This window comes from Dinoponera quadriceps, unplaced genomic scaffold (genome assembly GCF_001313825.1).
Source record: "Dinoponera quadriceps isolate SergipeBrazil2010 unplaced genomic scaffold, ASM131382v1 scaffold1280, whole genome shotgun sequence".
Taxonomy (NCBI): Eukaryota; Metazoa; Arthropoda; class Insecta; order Hymenoptera; family Formicidae; genus Dinoponera; species Dinoponera quadriceps.
Genome location: NW_014555813.1, coordinates 135,735 through 156,994, shown reverse-complemented (window position 1 = coordinate 156,994; position 21,260 = coordinate 135,735). Strand labels below are relative to the sequence as shown.

The following is a 21,260-nucleotide window of genomic DNA, read 5'->3' as shown; positions in this document are numbered from 1 at the left end:
TTGAGCAGTGCATTCGGCTGAATGACTCCCGTTTTTCGTAAAAACGAGTGGTTACAGCGGATTGCACACGAGTATATCCGGGTATAAACGTACCATCGGGAATAGTTGCTATGTAAATCTGACGTGTGTAAACCAGCTAGCGAGTAGAAAATATTCATTTGACGCTCACGAGCACTCACATTTTGAAATAGCACGTGTAAATGCACGACACTTTTAACAGAAAAATTACCGACGTGTACCTTTCTCTACTGGAGCAGTTTAAATAAGATTTTTGCAAAAATACGCAAAGAAAAACATATTTATTCGTTTACACATTGCGACAAAAATTACGGGAAATCTCAGAGAACACACCATTAGAAATTGGAGTAATTTTTATCAGAAAAAATTACAAACCGGTCGCGGTAGGTTTAATGTTAATGTGCTTCTTTCCCTGTTGCGACGCAACGTATTTTCACTCTTTAGCTGAAAAACGAGTATTGAAGACGGGAAATCTCCTAAAAAATGCTCATGCATATGCACTCGTCATAATCCTTCGCTTAATAGGCTGCGCATGCCTGAGAGAAACGGGCATAAAAATGATAGAACAGGTTAAAAACGGTAAAATGTGTTTTTTGTAAAATATTTGGTCTTCATTTCGTTATTTCATATTAATCATTTCATAATAATCTTTGACGTAAAGGAGGAGACGCGTGTTTCTCAGGGATCAGCGATTTCGATCAGCGTGAAAACTGGATGGATCGAATACATAAAACGCGCTGACGACGCGCCGCGCGATGCATTCCCGAGTAAATCATAATCCCCCATTATGCAGATTGGAGAGACGCCGTTACGTCACGCCACACGTACACCCATGCGGAAGCGTTACGTGAGCGTGGGCGGCGTAATTTAGTGGCGATGCTCGATCGAACGAGCGACGAAAATTCGTGACGCGTGGAAAGCGTGCGTGAAAGTGCGTGCGTGCGTGTCGCGCATTTTGAACGCGAGACAACGACCGGCTCTCTCATTGTTACGAGCGCGCGTATCTTCGGGCGTGTGGTTCGATGAACTTGGAGATACTTTTGTGCGTGGATCGTTTTGCGCGTTGATTTATCGCTCGCGCTCCGCTTAATCTTATTTTTCGGCACAGCCACCGAGAACAACGAGCCGCTTCTCCTACAACACGAGGCGTTATCGTCTTCGCTCGCGATTCACGCACCGTGGCCCCCTTCCCTTCTTGCGACTCTTTCTCGAAACGTGAGAGACGATAGTGCAGGCGCAAACGAGGAAACTCGCACGAGCGGGTGCGAAAGGTGTTACGTTGCGTAATTCCGCTTGATCGGCGCTCGTTAAGTCCCGTTCGTATTATTCTATTTTGCGCGAGTAATCGAACGCATAGCTCCGTTCGCGGTTGATACTTTATTGCCCGCTTAGATCGCCGTTAATGTGCACGCGATGTTGCGGGGAAGATTCGATTAACCGTACCTCGTATAATACAGATTCCTCGTCCCGAGATTATTTATTCAGTCGGATTTCCCGGCGTTTTTCTCCCGTAGAACATGTCGTAAATACGACACGATGAGAACCTCGAAACTTTCTGTCCCGAGCCAAAGTTTGCGCGATTTCACGCTCGATCGATTGACGATCGTTAACGATCGCAGGCGGAGTTCGTTATTGCCACGATACCGCTCGATAAACGGGACGGCAGTTGCATCGCTCGTAAATTCTTACGTTTTCGCGCTCATTAGCATTATCGCTCAGCCGCGCATATGTTAATTGCCTGAATCGAGCGAATTAAATTTATCGCGCTCTGAACTTTCGAGGGGGAGGGACGGGGGAATTAACACGGCGCGCCACCTAGAGAAATTCATTCGCCAATTAGCAATTTATATTAAACACACAGTCGGGCGACGCGGCTGAATTTTCCCGAGACCTTGATATTCATATTGAGTAAAGCGCGTCTGCCTGAAAAAGATTCTTATTATCATCATCATTATTATTGCTGTTATTATCGAAGTATCTTCTATTCATCGCTCTGAGATGGATCTCCTCGATGTAAATTAGTAATAATTGCAAAGATGCGATTGAAAAAAATTATTAATTGCAGAGTAGACTCGTATAACACAGTCGTTTATGATACTTAGTGTAGTCGGCGAGGAAGAGAAAATATCATCAATCAATTCAATTCGACTTATCGAACTCGGAGTCAAGCGAGTGGTGGTTTACAAATAAATATACATTGGCGAAACGTTCGTAATACAATTCGTCACGGAGCATATTAATACGGTCGCGAGTCAATAATCAGCGAGGCAACGGCTGGCAGGAGGGGCTTTAGCGATAAGTCGTGCGATAAATCTGTAAGTAGCACGAGCGAATCGTCGCGGACATTGTCGTGATGGTAGACCGGATGGCGTGCTCGACCGTGTGCCTGCGTTTGGTACACACTTGCTAACTCGAAGTTCAAGGACGTCGTCCGGGAAATTACGGGAAAAACTCGGATCACGATCAAACGGAGTAGATAATCGCGCGAGGAGAGGATGCGAATTCGCCGAATTTATCCTCTCGAGAATGCAATAAGACGCGTGTAAGTGCGTTTTATAGAAGCGATAAAAATTTTCTGGCGGAGGATTACATGTCTCCCGAATGAAACATTCCTCGTACTCACGATTATTATTCAATATAGACTACGCGCTCGTTTCATACGCGTGCTTGACTGACACGCCATAGGGATCATCGGCCTTGATTTACGTATAAAACCTAACTGATTGCATATAATAACGAGGTAAATATATAGCCAATAGGAAACGACTTGGCGAATATATGGTGAATTCATTCTATTATCTTTTACGACTCAAGCTTTATCCGAGCATTAAAATAGTCAGTGGAAATAAGTGTGGCAGCCAACGTGTTAATACGCTAAGCGTAAATATGCGTATGTTCGCTTTTATCGCGGCAGAATTTCTCATATATTTGGGACGAGGCTGCTCTTTTAATTTTGCAGCATATACACGCGTGATTAGTCAACGAATAAAATCGCGAATTTACGTTGAATTGCTTCTCAACTAAATTCTCTATTCGCTATGTCGGGTTTTTTTGCACGAAAGTGCTTCATTGTAGATATAGAAATCGATCGCGAAAGCTGAATCGTTACTTCGTCGCCGTTATTTCCCTCTGCCCGGGCGAGCACGCGGTCCACGGTGACACGAGGGTGGACCGAAGATCGATAACTCGATATCCGCGCTGCACGAGCGGGACGAGAAAAGAGATAAATAGGAAGGGGGACACGCGTCGCTCGAAGGGGAGGATTTGCATCCGAGGGTATTACCTACACGCATGAGAGGGTTCCCTTTTCGTTAGGGCGCCTATCTTGGGAGAGGGTCGAATGCCTCGAAGCTCACCTTGAGCCCTCTCTATTGCGTTCGAATTAAATATTATCTCGCCGTGGGAAGAACGCCTCGGTCGATGAAACTTTCGAGCCGCGACACTCGACGAATCTCGACATCGAATCGGGAGGTATAATTTTCGCTGCGACGAGGGAGAGAATTCGGACGTATCAGATAAATTCCATTGCGTTTATACACGAGAAATTCGCGAGTACGGAAGATTGATTAGACCGATTGCCGCGTATTGATTCGTTACGCGGGAGACCGAGGTATGCGGCGCAAAGCATCCTCGCTATCATTTTTCTCATGGTATTATCCTGGATTCATCGCGTACAGGACACGGCGGCGTGAAGATTACGCGCGTGCCGAGAATTCCGACGAGTCGAATCGGAAGCTACGGATTCCACCTCGTCTTAGTTCCCTTCCGTCGCGTCGCTCGCGACGAAAACTTCGACGAGAGTCCACCGGCGAATTAGCCGCTTCGAGAAGAATCCGCTGGATTTCTTTTCTCCGAACCAAGCATCGATCTTCACATGCTCTTCCTCTATCATCTTCTTACGGTTGTCGTGCTTAGCAACGATCCATCATGCTTCTAAAACCGTTACGTCGTAAAAAATGAAAAAATACATGTGAGCCAATATAATAGTAGTAATCGTTGTTTTTAGTCTCTTTGATGTCATTTTTCTCGAAATTGTGACGTGACGATTTGGAAAACGTGTCCAGCGGATAAAAATTAATAAAAACAATCTAATCTCACTACATCCGCACATTTTCGCAGGCTGGTGTTATCCCAAGAATACAGGTCGCGGTTTCACACACCGAATTATTCATTTTCATACAGAAGTATGAAGCATCTTTAATAAGTTTAGTGAATTGTGTTAGGTCTGTGATTAAAATGACTAAAAAACGAAATTTTGCGACGTGTTTTCTTCCGTCGGTGTTCGCTTTTCAATATCCATTAGAGCACGATATACGTCGGCTGATTTTAGTTCATCGGGCAAAAGGTTCCCCGTCCTTTTGACCCCGGTCCGCATTTGGAACGCTCTAATTTATTCAACACGAAGTCTCCGGTATTGGCACCGCGAATATCTCTCGCTGTCGCGAAAGACCGCATCTACGCGCATGAATTATTCGCTCGCGGAACGAGAACCGCGCGAACAGTGACGTTGGAAATTGTGTCTTGTGAAATATATTTTCGTGCTTTTGGTACAGTGAACTCTATCAGTCGTGGGCACTATTTTCGGCCGGTCGTCTGCGTATCGTTTTCCAATCCAGGTGACCAGATCGACAAATGCATTATGGCGTCATCTATACCCGCGTGTACGCGACTAATCCGCAATTGCGTCCTTACAAATGACACTTAGGCCGACGTGGACAGGTATATGCAAATGTCCCGTTAGATACGCCCCCTCGCAAGCAACGTCCATCGGCCGCGGTGAATATTCCAGTTGTACTTACAGGAAGCAGCAGGGGGATCGCTGTCGTATACGCGACTAGGTTCGAATGGGGTTGCGACCGTCCCGACAGCCGGCGGAGGGGTTGTTGCGCTGACCGGCGACTCTCAGGGCCGCATCCATTGCGGAATTTCAGCGCGATAAAGCGAACGACCCCGTTGCGAATTGCCTCTCGTTGAGTAGAATAGAGCAGCGTGGTATGGACTTATAATGCTGTGTAGGGCTGAGCTACGTCGTGTGTACAAAAGTGCAAAATGCGAAGCGCCCAGATATTAGGTTGGAATGTAAATAACTTGCACTGAGGAGAAAAGTGATAGAATCAACGAAGTTTTACTGAAATGAACGCAATTTTTTCAAGCGCAACAATTCATTGAACAAATTATGCTGTTGCCGTAAGAGTTATCAATTGATTGAACGATTTGATCAGTAATTATGTATATATAAAGTAAATACATCAACGTAACATATTGTTGCACAAACGCATAATTTGTTCAGTAGACATGATGCTTTTTCGAATCAGGGTGATTTTGTCGATCCAACCGTTTTTTCCTCAGTGTAGGATTCGCGTAAAGATACGAGAATACAAATAAGCTGGATCTGTAATAGACGCATTAAGCTAAGTATAGCGAAAAGCGTTTTCAGCGCTACCAGATGTCGCAATTTCTGAGATTTCAGCGTTATTGCGATTTTCGGCACTGTAGGAAACGCTTTTTATCAGAAATTACGTTTTACTGCACAGAGCGAAAGATTTACTACACCTGTAGATCCGGATTATATATCTTAACGAATAAATATATATTCATAATCGCAGATTCAGTTGCGTACTACGTATTAGAGATAAATAGATGGAACAGGTTCTCAAGTATAGCCCGTACTTCGCACGGGACACTAATTACGCAAAGCACCCCCTTTGAGGCGTCAAATTAATTTCATAAATCAATTTGGCAAACCACGTAATGCGCACACAGTCTATTGGGACTACTCGGCGGCTGCTTCTCTCCGCGTTCAGGGGTGAATCCACGTTGAATCAAGTTTTAATCATTTACTTTTTACAATAGAGAAAACTTTGGCCGCCAACAGTTGCCAGCTACACCGGTGCGCCGTTCGCTGGAAATCTCGTAGCGAAATTAGTTTTATCCGCGCTCGAAAATAAACGAGTCGAGCACGCACAGCCCGCGTTGTCTCTGACCGCGCATTATCCAGAACAAATTTATTTCGAGCATGAGCGTCGTTTGCGGTCGAATTAATTTCAGCGTAATGCCGCTGAAGCGAAACATTCGATTCTTCTGCAGGCTGTAACGCGCTCTCGAAATAGCGCTAATTTTTAACGTCGGATTCGAATGTACACCTCGCTATCAATGTATATTTCCCCGCGGAAGTAAACGACGTTGGTCGAGGTGGTGTACACATATTTACAGAGAGACTTTCGCGAAATTATACAACTCGACGCTGTCTTTGCCAAGTTAATTAAATTAATGCCGTAAGTAGAGCGTCAGTTCAGTGGGAATTTCGTTGGCAGTATCCTGTGCTGCGCTTGGGGCCTGCCAAGTCGTAGCCAGATTCACGCTTGAGTGCCTCGAACTCAACGTGAAAACCTTGAACTATATTACGATATGAGCCACGCATCACGGAGTTATGCGTGATATATATTAAAATTTATGCACTCCTTGAGAAGGAAAAGGAGCCTGTACTTATACTGTTATCTGTATCTTATCGCTCATCGGATGTAAATCGTTGCGTGAACATTTCAACGTTAGCCTCTTCGAATCTCTCGGTGTAACTTCTTCTTGATCGCGTATCATAAAATAATGACGCCACATGTTTTTCATTATTTAATTTAATGTTATTCAGCCAGACCTGTGTATCCTAAAGGTGCAATTTACGACTGTCCAAGGTTGATCACCTCTGTTATACGTAGGACAAGATATTTTTTTCTCAAACATCCTAAAACATGTGAAAAACGTTTGGTAAAAAGTTTCTTTAATGAACGAATACTTAAGACAAAATAAACCAATTATAAGAAATCAAATAAATATCTTATTTCGTTTAATTAAAAAATAGAAAAGTAAAAGAGTGATACATCTTCCCCTATAAAAAAAGGATCCAAAAGTTGACTCGTGTGTTGCGTATCCTTGACATCGATAGAAAACGTACGATAAGAAAATCATTCACATATCCTGCCTGATTTGCGGCCTCGCTTGTCGGCCGGACCGATCTCGTCATCCTCCGATCCGTCTGTCCTATCTCGAGGATGTGCGTAGGTACGAAGGCGCGTTGATGTCGCTTACGAAATTCCGCGCGCGCGTTATTACAGCGGATTCCACCGCGGCCGTTCGCCCCGGCGGCGTTCGCACAGGGGGTGTCGCGGCAGGGGTTGAACAAGGAGCAAGAGAGAGGGAAGGCGGGCGGCGGCAGGGCGTAGAGAGGGAGTCGTGGACGCCGGGCGCCGCGGCGCAGCCTGCCGCACCCAGCAAAGCGCCTGCTCCCCTTGAACCGGCGAAACGTATACCTGACGACGACGCCGCGTCCACGCTGTTGCTAGGCGCGCTGTTACTCCGTTTCCTCCGTCGATCGACGCCTACGCAGATCGTCGGTCCATACGCCGCGCGCGTACACGAAACCCGGGACCTTCGAGCGAGTCAAGGTCGCCGCCGCGGGGTCGGTGGTGGAAGTGCGCGGTGACTTCGATGACGACGAAGCGCGTCGAGCCGAGAGTGACCAGCAGGGTTGATGATCTCGTGCGTGAATTCGAGAGCGGACGCTGATCGTGGGATATGTGGATCGGAATAGAGTGGAGAAGGAAGTGAAACGGGATTTGTCGTAAAGTGTTTGTTTGCTAAAGTACTCCTAGCGGAGCAATCGTTTCGTCGGGAAAGAGAGAGGGAGGGAGAAGGTGAGGAGATAAGGCGCTCGAATGAGATTCGTGTGAAGAATCTCGCGGCTACTCGAGCTTCTCTCGACACCCAGCAGCGACGAGATTTCGTAGAATTGAAAACTATTCCGTGGAATAAATCGGTACTCTTCGAGTCGATTGAAGATTCGTCTTGTGAAAATTCGATTATCTCGGTGGGTTAGTATTTTCACGAATTGTTGTTTTAATCTGGAAATGAACGACTCTCGGCGAAGGAAATTAGTTATTTTCGGAGCGGTAAAGGTTGAGCCGTACTTTCTTTCGCGATATTAATGTGCTAGTAAGTTTGGAAGGAAGTCGATGAGTCGGAAAATCTCAGGGGATCGTTTTACGGCTTCCAGCGGAAGTGTTCGAAGGCAAAGCCCGGCGTCGGTGGGTGGTCCAACGATGAGAGGCGGAAGATTTCGTAGCGCGATGTCAAGGTTGCACGACCTTGGTTCGGTCGGTGACACGAACGGTTAAATTCCGTAAAATCGGGCGTGTCGCAAGGCTTGTCGCGGCTCTCTCTTCTCTAATTAAGACTTGGCGCATACGTTCTTCACTTGCTGAATTTCTCTCTTTCTAACGTCTTTGCGAAGATCTTCCCAACTAGGTAGCACTCGTTTGAATCCATTAGTATGGCATAGTTTCTGAAAATTATACAAATCAGGAAAACAAGGTTTTTAACATCACAACTATTTCGTTAAAAATCGGAATAAGAGAGAACAAAAATATTTCTCAATAACGGCAAACGAATTTGTTTGCTTGAAAAAAACTTCTTTCTCGAGTGATTCGAGTGTTTCCTGTTATGCACGTTATAACAACTCGCGAAGGGATTCACGGTTACCTCTTTTTTTATTTTAACGATGTCGTCGGAGGCACTCGACTTACAAGTTCTATTGGTTCAATTTAGAGTTCTTACCGCACCACTGAGGCGGTGGTCTTGAGCTATACGAGGGTTCAGTGGCCCGTGTAGTAGTTTCAGTTCATATTCCTGATTCGCGGTAATATCGGCTTCCCCAGATCGACGTAGGCGTAACTTTGTAAGATTTTACGAGAGTCAGACGAGAGCAGTCTTCTCGAACCGTCTCGTCGGTTTTTGATGCCATGTGTACATACGGGAATCTATAAAAATTCACGAGCGAGACCGCACCGTTCGTAATAATAATTCAAATAATCATGGATATTAAATAATTTCGTTAACATCAAACAATCATCAAAGAATGGCAAATAATGTAACTTGAGCAGCGACTCTCGTTGGATTTTTTTACATTTGATTGCATTTACCGTTCTATATTTCTTGAAAATAGTAACGATGAAAAAAATGGTTCTATTTTAAGAATTGTTATATTATCGCTCTTGGGGATGGAAATACCGGTAATCTATCGCACGTACGAACTCAGCTTGGGGGGGTTGCACTGCGGTGTCGGGCTGCAGTGACTGCAGGCAAGCTTAGGCGGTGTCCCGCAGTTTGGGGTAGGTTAGGTACGCTCATACGTACGCGACGCTCTTATCACTAGTGAAGTTTCTTACGGAGACAGCGGAACGTTTCTGCAACATTGAATATTTAGCGATAACGGCGCTTCACCGGGTCACGTTCTCTCTCCGCCTATCGGAAAACGTCGAAACAAGTTCGCTCTCCCCGACGAACGAGAGATCCGCAACTAAAAATCTAAACCGTACGTTCGGCAAATTAGAATGACAAAAATATACGAGATTTATTTTGCTCTTCGCTGTTTGCTCTTAACGTGTTGCCGGTCTCCGAACGAATATGAAAATATCAATATAAAACGAAAGATATACATGACAAATATTTATTTATGACATATCTAGAGCACATTGTTGTCGCTCTTAATTCATCTATACCGTTCGATCACAATCGTATCGGGATAATCGGCAGACTCGGAAGAACAAGACTGAGGGAGGGTGGGTGGTCGAGGGTCGTTGATCGAGGAAGGACACGCCAGGACAGGGTTTCCTTTGGTGCACCTGTCGCCCGACGACTGTTTGTGCGAACGTATCGATTCGGGCGATGCAGTGAACGAGAGGGACGAAACAACGGCGGTGCAAATAGGAGAGACCGGCCGGGAACTCGTTTAATCCCGCTTTTCGTGCGATGCTGTGAATTGCTCGTACGACGACGGGACGCGTCGTCCTTTTGATTTATCCAATTTCGTCGTCGCGCTGAAACAAACACTCTCTGAACATTAATCGTTGACACGGAACTTGGCGGAAACGTGTATTAGCTAGTGGACCGTCGGTGTTCTCTGTACTTGATCTCTGTGCCGTTCTGCGTGAAAGCCTAATGATAAGTGGTGGGTGATGATAAGTGACCCACCGTTTCGAATGAAGTGGTTTTAGGATGATGGTGGAGCGTGTCGAGGATCACCTCTTCATGTATCGACGCCCCGTCTACCGCGTCTTCCAGTACCTCGAAACCACCGAGTAAGTATATGCGGGCGATCGATAACCGTTTTACTTGTCGTACATCCCCTCGACACAATCACTCGATTTAATCGCTCGTATACCGCGACGTATAACGATCGTTAGGGAAAGTAGATGAATGAGATAAAAGGAATAAAACTAGATGGATAAGACGTATATGTTACTTAATGGCGAGTGCGATAAACCCGGGAAAGAAAATCGGCAATTAGCTGCGAGAACGCGTCCAATGAATTTCGAGTGCGACGTTATTGCGCACCAGGGTTCCGTGAGGCTTACCGTGGTAGCGGTGAAATAACACTCGGAACCCTTCGAGGGCGCTTAACGGGCCTTTAAACAAGACGTTTGCCTCGTTCGAGGAACAGCTCGCGGCAATTTGCGCACGTACAGGCTTTGAAGATTTCCTTCCAATCTGTGAATGAAGGCACAGGTGCGTAAAGAAGGGGGGAATCAGGGTGAAAGCGAGGTGAGAGAAGAGCGCGGGGAATGTTCCTTTCGGGTCCTCTTGTTATGTCGATGACGCCTGGTAACCATGGAGAAATCGACCGCTACTAATTAGCGTCATTAACAATGCTTCTATAGGCCCCGGGGTGTCTTTTTCTTGCGGAATTCCGCAGCATCGAGCGTTCAGATCGATCATTAAGCTCGATAATCGGAACGTTGAATTTTTTTTTTTTTCGATAAAAACGAGTGCGATAAATTTGAAGATGGACGAACTTGAGACACTGATGCCAATGCGCAAGAAAATAATCTTCATTCTTGATAATACGGCGTCATTCTCAACACAGCGTCTTCAATATTTTTGTAATCTTAGCGTCAATAAAAAATATTATTATTATTTTTGGCAGCATTTTTCGCAACGCTTGCAATATAAATTTCTACTTCGGACTCATCGATGAGAATAATGAAATTTTTCTCATGCAAATGTGCAAATTATGCAGATTGTCCGCACGCGAGATCTGCGAATAAGTTCGTGAAGGTTTAGCGCGAAATTTTATTGTATTGCGTTCGTCGTTCAGTGCGAAAAAGATTCTCGACGCCACTTCTTTTTCCCTACGGGTTTGGTCGAGGAGACTAAACTAAGAAATACGCGCAAATCATATCGCGTACTTCCGGAGTGCCATAACGAGAGGACAGTAGCTGGAGGGAGACGGTTACGTGGAAATGAGAAAAGTTCGACCGGAATTCCACAGGGGGACTTCGATAGCCGAGACATGACGAAGAACTTTCGAAGGACGTCCGTTGCGACACTCGCACAGACACGGCCAGTTTCGAATTGTCACCAGTCCTGCCCGTTGGAAACTACTCACTCTGATAATGCAAACGAGCGAGAGAGAGAGAGAGAGAGAGTGGTTTATCGTTATTACGACTCGCCATTACTAAAATTACTTCGCGTCGCCGCTAACTTTACCGGTGAGTGCTGATGACGAAGGCGCGCTCTGTGAGTCCGCGTTTGATTAATTACACCCGTTAATCGGAGTATAAGCGCGACACGGCTAATTAACCGGTCTCGCGGTCGTAATTCCGAAAGTGTCTGGTTCGCGTATAACTACTTTGCGGAGATCCAAAGACGTTCTGTTGCGCGTTCGGCTCAACGAATTTCATTCCGATACAACGCTTCGACGCTTTCTTGCTCGAGATTAAAACGTCGTCCACCTTCTCCTTCACGCGCGATTCAACGAGCTTTTAAACTACCAACGGTTGTAATTTTAGAAGCTAGAAAGTCTTTTCATGCGTCTGTCACGTCGAGATCCCCGAAGCAGAACGTCGACCTTGGATTTTATGGCTCTATAACAGGAGCTCGAATTAATTGTCTCGCATGCGTTATTGCCAAAACTGCGCGGTATCTTTTCGCTCGCCTTCTCAGTGAACAAAGTGAATGCGCGTTTCGCTGTCATCATCACGCCTCGACGTTCTTCTCGTGGATGCCATTAAAATGTTCTGCGCTCTCTTATGCATCGTGAATCAGGTTGCCGTCATCGGTGCGACGACGACGATCGAACTGTCGCCAGGTGTGCTTTGACGCGCCCGATAAAGAAATTGATGATGCTTCGCGGTCACTGCACGCGTCGTCGCTGCACATTCCATCGGGACGCTGCGAATTCCACTCTTTCATCGTCGGGACTGTCTAATCCACAATTGTCACACACGTCCGCGTAAATTCATGCTGCGCGAGACCGCCTGTCGACGCGAGCGAGATGCGCTACGTGCTAGCGTCATCTGTGGCGTTCGGTGATGATTTTATCGAAAATACGCGAGACTTATCGGTGCGTTCTTGAGAGATACGAGCATTAGTGAATTAAGTGCAATTAAGTAATTCTAAGAAAACCGGAGATGCGAGATATAAACAAAACATATCGTGAGAATTCGATAGTTTGACTTCCAATACTGAGAGATGAAAATTATTCATTTTTAAAATTTGTCATTTTCGGCCTCAACTATATCTTCTTCTTGGTTTTAACTTCAACAAAAATGGTAATATGCATATAAGGTTATCGTCATTGATATACATACTATACACAGAAAAAAGTATTAGAATCAAATAAATGTATATAATTATTTAACTACTTTTTGGTCTCCTAAATTAATATTTTTACCAATTTACGTACATCTGAATAGCCTGTAGCGAATATTTAGTTAAGCGTAGTAATAATTAATTCCCATAAATTAAGCCATAAATTAATTAATTAATTATTTAATTTCTTAAATGATTTGAATATAAGTGTAAAATGGTCCTAAATTTAAGAGAGTATTTATAGTTTATTAGAATTATGTAATATAATAAAATTAAAATATGTAATAATACTTGTTTTCCAATGAAAAAATCTAGTGTTTATAAATTTTAGATTTTCTTATCCAGTAAATATTTTCTCAAAATAAATTATGATATTCTTAATTTATCGCAATTGTTTTATCAGAAGTAAGTGTCTTGTATGAAGGAAATATCATAATAAGAAGAAGAAAATATTGTCATCATATTATATTTGTTTACTTCCAGTAAATATCAAGAAGATATTGGAATAATTTTACGTAGATTAAGTAAATATTACTTGAACGATAACGCTTTTTTCAATGTAGTAACGTTTATTAGAAAAATGATTCCTTTGGCTATAATTCTTTCACTTATGTGATTACAGTTGAAAATACCAAAAACTTTTTTCTCAGTGAACGTGACACCTACAACGGTGTCTTCGCGTTGCGCCCGAACGATTGTTCTCGTCTTCGCGGTGTTTACGTAATGATACAAACATGAGAAAGTAAGGACTGTACCTTTCGTGTTAGACGCGCAACCATTGACATTCGCAATGTTAGCTGCTGCGCCTTGTTCTAACGAAGTATTGTTTTACATCGCATTGCGCAATCGAAATAGTTCATTACGATTGCTCTCGTGAGAATACATTAGCGACCCACACATTCGATCGGCCAATTAAAAATAAAATCGAGTCATTCGATCATTCCCGTTGTTGCTGTGTCATTTTTCATCTAAGTATGTGGCTGCGCGCGGCGAACACGGATGAGTGAACGTACGTCAGAGTGTTACTATTATTTTGTAAATGAAGAATTGATTTTCGGTCAGTCTTTTTTTAATTTAATTTAGCGATCATTATAAGGGTTGTAGCATAGAAAAATGTGAAAACTAAGATTTAAATAGTGTGAAAATTAATCTTGATTATTTTTCGACCGTAAGGAGAATAATCGATTGTGATCAGTTAATTTCCTCACTGCTTGAATTTTACTTTTTTTGTATACCATGGTCCGAGTCGAAATTTTGACGCTTTCAAGGATAATATGCCCTTACTTAGGCGGCCTACAGACTAATAAAAATCTACTTTGGCGATATTGATATTTTTTAACTTCTCTTTGAACCTTTAATTCTACATATTGAATTTCAACGCTATTTTCATCATCCTATTTTAACACTAAAACAGCGAAAATGGAAATTTAAGACATCATCAGAGTCAAAGTAGAGGTTATATTATTAGAATGGAAATTGAATTTTACTATTTTATTATCTAAGCTCCTACTATATGTTGTAGAATTAAAGGTTTAACATAGGCCCGAAATTTTGACTCGGGAAGCCTGTATATTTTCGAACGACCTCTTTTCGATACCCACCCGCGCATGTTACAAATTTCGGAAAAATCCTCCTTTTTTTTCTCTTGCCGTCTCATTGATAATTTACGATAGGTCAGGATTCAACGAATCTCCCGACACGTGTCACGCAGTCGGAATTCAGGCCGGCGTTATTCTTCGTTCCAGCCGGATTCACGTCGCTCGTGGGTGTACGTTCGAAGGTCCCGTCGCTTTCGGACTCGCAGGATTCTGAAAATTGCGGCGTGTCCCTCAACACGCGTGCAGCAGCGAGCGGCCGTTCCTCCCGGTTCGTAATCCTCTCGTTTCCGTTGCTCGCCGTTCTGCCGCGTATTTTCGACCGTATCTCTTCATCTTGCGAAACTATCGTAATTCAGGATTAAATGCGATGCTCTCAACGGCTCGTATTTCAAGATTCCCTTCGGGCGGCACGCTCCCCCGTCCTTTTAATTCGCGGCGCGACTCGCAGGTGCGAGTCCGATATTCCGGCCGATCGGCATGACTTCTCGCCTTCTTAAACCGGATGAAAAACATGTCGTCGTGTAAGCGTCGCCGATCCTCTCTGAAATTGTCGCACGGCGATTTCCGTGCTTTCTCGAAAAACTCGTGCAGAGCACAAAAGACTGTTTGCGGAGGTCTCGATTCCTCTCAGCGAGACGCCATAAGCAATCGACGGGAAAAATCCTTACGGCGCAATGTCTCCCCCGTATTGCTATTCGATATGCACTTTGTATCCCAGGGTCGCGCCGATAATCGGTCAATATATAAGCGAACCTCTCGGAGGCACTCTCCAAGAGCGCAACTTATTATTCCAGAGGTGAATGCATCTCCGATCGGGGCGTATCTAAATTGCACTCATATGGGGAGATATTTTTGCTCTCTTACCTCCTACGGAGAATATATAAAATAGCCGAATAAATATAAGCCTCTCTATAAACTCGTTCTTCACCCCCCGATTCTCTCACATCCGATAACGTACAGCCTCGAATGTGTGGGCGACGATAAAAAGTGATCGAGTAAAATTATTCGACTGAAAAATTGCGAGTCGCACATTCTCTCTCTCGATGCGGTATTTATAAAGTGCTATGATTGAAATTCCACTCGGATTTGATTAATCAGTATCCTCGGTGTCAAGCCGCAAACACGACAAACTTGTGTACCGAACCGAGCAAAGGAATAACATAGCGGACGAAGCGGTGATTAAAATAAGTACTTCCGCCGATGTTTGCTTCTGCTGCGCGAGAATTAGAGCATCCCGACAAAAACACATCGCAGGTCCGCACGAGCTCAGGATCGATTAAGCCGCGCATGACTTTTGACATCCGTTGTGTGTCCTTAGTGACGGCCGACGCGCTGAAAGCTTACGTAAGCGTGAGGTGGGGAAAAATAAATTGATGACGGAATAAGGACGCGGCTAGCTCGTGCGCGACTCGCGCAAGTCTGATGTCAAAAGCCACATCGACGAGGTCGCTGCTTAACTTGGCCGTCGCATTAAGGATGCTTGGAGTCTCCAGACACGTACGGGGAAACGACCTCGTCGGCCGATATTTGCGAAGCATAGTGGCGAAATAACGACAAGAGCTATCAACGATGACGCAACAGCTTGGAGACGCTCTCGGCGATATCACCGACAAATTAATCGATCGTTATGGTTAATTGTTTAAGCCTCCGTGTGATTCGCTGTTTTTCGCCGACGTCATATGATTCGTGGGTCATTTATGGACGGGAGCCACTTCTCTTGTTACATGTTATAAGTGAAAACAATTCGGAGAAATATTTTTATATTATTTCCGATTCTACTTTCAATTGTAAATGTTGTTTAACTTCCAATGTTTCTGGGTCGTATGGAATAGTCTGTGCGGATTTTCAAGTAAAATTCAAACGAAAGATTTGTTTAATTAAAAATCATTTTAATCCGTAATATATGTTCATTGTCACCAATAGTCTCCCATCTTTCGGATAATTTCATAATTCCCTCTCTTGTCTTGGATTTTTTCGGCGAGGAAGCTGTCCAAATAGTTTTTGAGGTGTTCCAAAGAAACGAAATTACTTATATTATTAAGGGAGTTCTGCAAGGATCGGAATAAGTAATAATCGGAAAGTGCTATATCGGGTGAATATAGTGGCTGAGGCGAAACATCCCAGCCAAACTCCAGTAATTTTTTATGCAAAAGAAACACGTCATGATGGAAAACGATACCCTTCCGATTGACTAATTTCGGATATTTCTCGTCGATTTCTGCCTTTAATTGGTCCGAACAGTATTTTTCCGAATTGATGGATTGGTTGTTTGTTCGTTAATAGCTCATAGTGCACGATTCCCTTCCAATTTTACCAAATGGAGAGCGTGACTTTCTTCGGATGCAAACGAGGCTTCGAAATCATTCATGGCGGTTCATCTCGCTTGACCTTTTTCGCTCGATGTTATTGTTATATGTTATACGAGCTCGTGACGAGAGAAAGAGAGATCTTAATAAATCCACGAGCTTGTTGAGCGCGCGCTGACTGCATTTAACAAACTCCGCGGCCCCAAGCAGTCTCGCGGTCGCGACAGAATCGCCGGTGTGTTGCCTGTGGGAATTCTCGACGCGTCCCACGCACTTGCGAGAAAAAGAGGCACGCAGTTCGTGGCGAAAAAGAGAGTCGAGAGAGGAGAATGGATGGCAGGTTGTCTGTCCGCAGCGGGCTGATCAGTTTCTGTTCGGCTGCGAATGTGAATGCACGCACGCACGCACGCAGGCGAGCGTTATCGTGAATGAAAGAGGGCTGCGACGGATGTCATTGGGGGTGCTTTCGATCATTCAGGCCAAAGTGTCGGGGGGATGCATATTTCATTTTTGAAAGTGGTCTCTGCATACGTCGGCGAACTAACATCACGTCCGCAACGCGTCGCAGTTGCGCTTCGGCAAGCTGCCAGTGTGTGAATGGTTTGTTCGTTGTGAAAAATTCAAGGAGAAGAACATGTAGCCGCACGTAGATTACCCTGACGCGCTCTCGTATTACTCCCGAAAGTGTCGTCGGAGACGATGATCCGATTCCAGAAAAGAGAGAATTATTAGTAGAGTGTAAAATGTTTTATATGCTGTTTAAATTATGCTGGTAGATCGGAAGAATTTCTAGGAAAACACCAAGAAATATGCTTTAAGAATGACACCTGTATTCCAATAATGCCTCAAAACAGCATTTTTATTAAAGTTTAAAAATATTCAGAGAATGCTAAGACATCCATATGTGATTTATGTGATTTATTGTGATTTTGAATCGATTTTAAAACCGATTGAACCAAATATATCCGGAAAATACAATTCCTTGTAGTTATGGATTATATATTAACCTTTTGCACTCGAGGGCTCCGAGCCATTTAAAATTTGTCTTTAAACTCAAATGCAAATAGCAAGAGCGGAATATCCTATACACAATACATAGTTTTTACGATTTGTCTTTGTCCTTATGTTATGAACTGAAAGTTATTTGCATTGTCTCCATAGCGGAGCCCTCAAGTTTGAAGACAAATTTTAAATGGCTCGGAGCCCTCGAGTACAAAGGGTTAAAAGTGCTTATAATAATATTGAAAATTCGTTAGAAAATCATGTACAACAGCAGATAAATGTTTTATAAACCAGATAACTGAACATAGAAAAACAATTTATAAATTATTAAAAGAAAATAAACCTATAACAGATGTAAAATTAAAAGAATTTATCGAATCTAAAGTCTACTATCTTTATGAAAATGAATTTAGCAAGGAGAATCCGGAAATTAGAGAACACGACCACTATACTGGAAATACAGAAGAGCTGCTTGTTGAAATTGTAATTTAAAATATAAACAACCATTGTTTATTCCAATACTGTTCCATAATCTGAGTTCTTACAATTGTCATCTCTTGGTTAAGAATCGTGGAGAGGACAAGAGTAATCTGAAATTGATTCCAGATAACGAAAAAAAATACATTTCATTCAGCAAGATTTTGAGAATGGAAGATAATAGCTTTATAAGAAATTCATTTTTTCAGATGGTTTTTCATTGATTTTTAAGCTGTGGTTTTTGGGTGCGCTAGAAAAAGTAATAAATATTTTTTATCTCAAAATAGTGATTAGAAGATGGTTGTTTTCTTAGTTTTTATACGATTTTTGAGGTGTGTATACCTCGATTTTGATAGTTTTCAAGCGATTTTATTTGCGCCCCAATTAAAGCGCACCAGATATAACATTTTATACTTTACTATTATTCGTCTTGATGGAGTCGCGTGTCAACATTAGTCGCGTCGTGGCAATTTTATATTCTTCTTTTTTATTTCTCACCGTCTTTCCTTCGAATGGGTCTCGTCGCACGCTGCGTACACGCGTGTACGTGGGAAGCGTAATAAAATTGAATAAACGCGTTGCGTCGTAGGGAAATGTGTCCCCGGGTTTTCACACTGCTGCGGTCAGCGTCGCGTCTCCGTTATGAATTCTTCGATTATTCTTGGCTCTCTCATTTCCCTGCCCGTCCCGGCGTGAATATTACGTCGGGCGTGATCTTCCCGACCGCGTTACGGGGAAATATCAGAGTAATTGACATAGACGATAGATCGCGGTCGGTGATGGGATATTGAAAACTACTCCGATCGATAATACGCTCTCGTTACTTTGAAAAATAGATCAACTTCTATTGATACGCGTGCATCTGCCCGAGGGGAAGAACATTCTCCGGTTCGGGACAGATAGAAACGAGCGAATTGAATGGTCGAACTTAGGCAAAATTAGTGCGACAATTAATGAGTGGAATCCAGCGTGTATTCTAGTGAGAGAAAAACTCCGACTTTTTCGTATTTAATCGAGTCGATTAAAAAGCAGAGAAGATTGTGCTGCACGCACACCCAAAATGGTGCCCAACTGATTTTGCGAAACGAATACTCCACGTACGAGTAAATCATATATGGGAAAATGCTGGAGCTCGTGGGACGCAAAGCCAGCGGCATCTCCTGGCCTAGCTGCCGCGCTCAAAATCTCGATACCTTCGGCAAGCATCTCCGGGGAGACGTGTTCCGGAAACGCGCGGACAAGGATTGCATGCGCGAGAAACAATGGAAGCGAGACAGCAAGGGTTTGCTTTGCTCTTTGGGCCAGTTGGGCTGCAACGACTCCTACAGCCCGGACATCCTGGGAACGTGGAAATTTCACAAAGTGTCTCGCGCGAGGTAAAGTCCGGGACGGTCGGGCTCTTTCCGCGTTTCTCATTGTCTTCATTAATTATCCTATTATCTTTTACTCGTTAATATTGTCATTATTAAGTATTCTAGACAATTATATGCGTCATCACACTGAGAGAAGGGAATGGTTAATCTCAGTAAAATTACACTCATTCTTGGCAGCAACTCATTGTTCCGATAAAAAAAATAGTAAGAACATGCGATTATGATTATTATCACCATAGTTGTATTTACTACAAGAATGATTTTCCCGATTATAATTACTTCACTATGCTTTTTCTTCAATGCGATAAGAGCCGTTTTCGTACAAAGTATCGTACACTCAAATCGTCATTATTGTTATAATAACTCTAGTTTCCGGCGAGAAAACGAGCTGCCTTTTCGCGCAAATCAAGACGATCACATTTTCCACGTGTGATCTTTCGTGCATGCGGGCGCTATTTATCTGACGATGCAAAAGCGCAATAGAGAAAGTAATAGTGAAAGGTAAGCTACGTGGGCGACAGTTGCAGGTGCTGCGTGCCGGACGGGTCAGGGCCGAGGGGTGCACCGACCTATCCTCATCTATCCCTTATCGGCAACCCCTTGTTACGGGAAATTCACGTTCTTGATCGGCCGACAACCTTAGAACGTCACAGGAAGCCACGTTCATTCAGAAAGAAATTGTGCAAGAAGACACTAATTGGAAGAACAAATGGTGTCAAAATTAACACGAATTAGTAGTCGAGAGGAAACCGCGCCGGTCTTTGTTTTCCTACGAACTCGGCGAGAAATAATCTCATGCTGCTCTGCAACGTGGTATGGCGTCGTATCAATTATTGATAGACCGCGTAAGTAGTTATTTATACTTGCGCGACTCGTTAGCTGGTGTAACGTCCTTTCTCCGCCCCTCGCGTGTAAATTATACCGCGTGTCCTTTCCGATAATACTGTCGCTGCCGCCACTTTACCACCACCTTCTCCGCGAGATTGTAAACAAACAAGTTCCCCGTTACACACGTGTTGCAATTCGCGGCTTGTAATTACGTCTCACGTTGCGTAGCTCGCGTGCTGCGATTCCCAATTAACGTCGCGAATTCAGACGACCGCGAAGAGAGATTTATGTCGTCTTCTTTTTTCTCTTCTTTTCTATTATGTCCTTCTCGAGAAATCTTCATGAATGTGTCACGATTACTTTCGCGAATTCAGGTGGTCGTGAAAGGAAAGCAACGAATGGATGAACGTCGATTGATCCGCGATTCACGTCCATTTTCTTTCTCTTTTATTCCTTTTTTTATTACAATTCCCGCGCGAAAACCTCTCAAGTATATCTCATGACTTACGATTAATTTCGCGAATTCAGTAAAAAGAGACCAAAACGAGTGGATGAACGTATTGATTGCTGCGCGACTTTTTCGATTTTACGTTCTTCTCTTATTCTTTTTCATTATGATCACCTATTTTTTTCCGAAAAATCCTCGTGAATATATCTCGCGTCTTGCAATTACATTTGTGTATTCAAGTGGTCGTAAAAGGAAACTAGCAAGTGGATGAACGTCGATTGACTCACGTCGTCTTTGATTTTCGTTCCCTTTTTCTCACCGATTTCCCCGCGAGATCCTCACGCTACGGATTGCGCAATAATACGCTGATTTCGTTGAAGCGTGGCGAGTCTCGATCGCTTATATATATCGCAATAATATACCGGTGTACACCCATATTTCTATCCGCGTAATTGCGTCCCGCGATGATTTACGGACACGCCGTGTCGGATTACGGCGCACTCGTAACGCGCGGATCGGTGTAACATTACGCGAAGAACGCGGGTGAACTTTCGCGCATAAATTGGTA

The 21,260-nt window shown here is 43.7% G+C and overlaps 1 protein-coding gene across 10 annotated transcripts in view; it reads left to right on the top strand.

Moving 5' to 3' along the window:
- LOC106745467 (focal adhesion kinase 1) overlaps positions 1–21,260 on the top strand; it is a 57,406-nt gene that overhangs the window by 19,641 nt on the left and 16,505 nt on the right. For 2 of the 10 annotated variants that reach the window (XM_014621089.1, XM_014621098.1), the window contains exons 1-2: positions 16,964–17,164; positions 19,012–19,419. The exons of 2 other annotated variants lie outside the window; for them this stretch is intronic. In XM_014621089.1, the coding sequence (XP_014476575.1) occupies positions 19,166–19,419 (254 nt within the window). In that variant the 5' untranslated portion in view covers positions 16,964–17,164; positions 19,012–19,165. Of the gene's footprint in view, positions 1–7,578; positions 7,707–9,536; positions 10,149–16,963; positions 17,165–18,956; positions 19,420–20,244; positions 20,262–21,260 lie in introns of those variants that run through there. 6 more of the 10 variants (XM_014621093.1, XM_014621094.1, XM_014621092.1 and 3 more) reach the window with 6 other exon arrangements.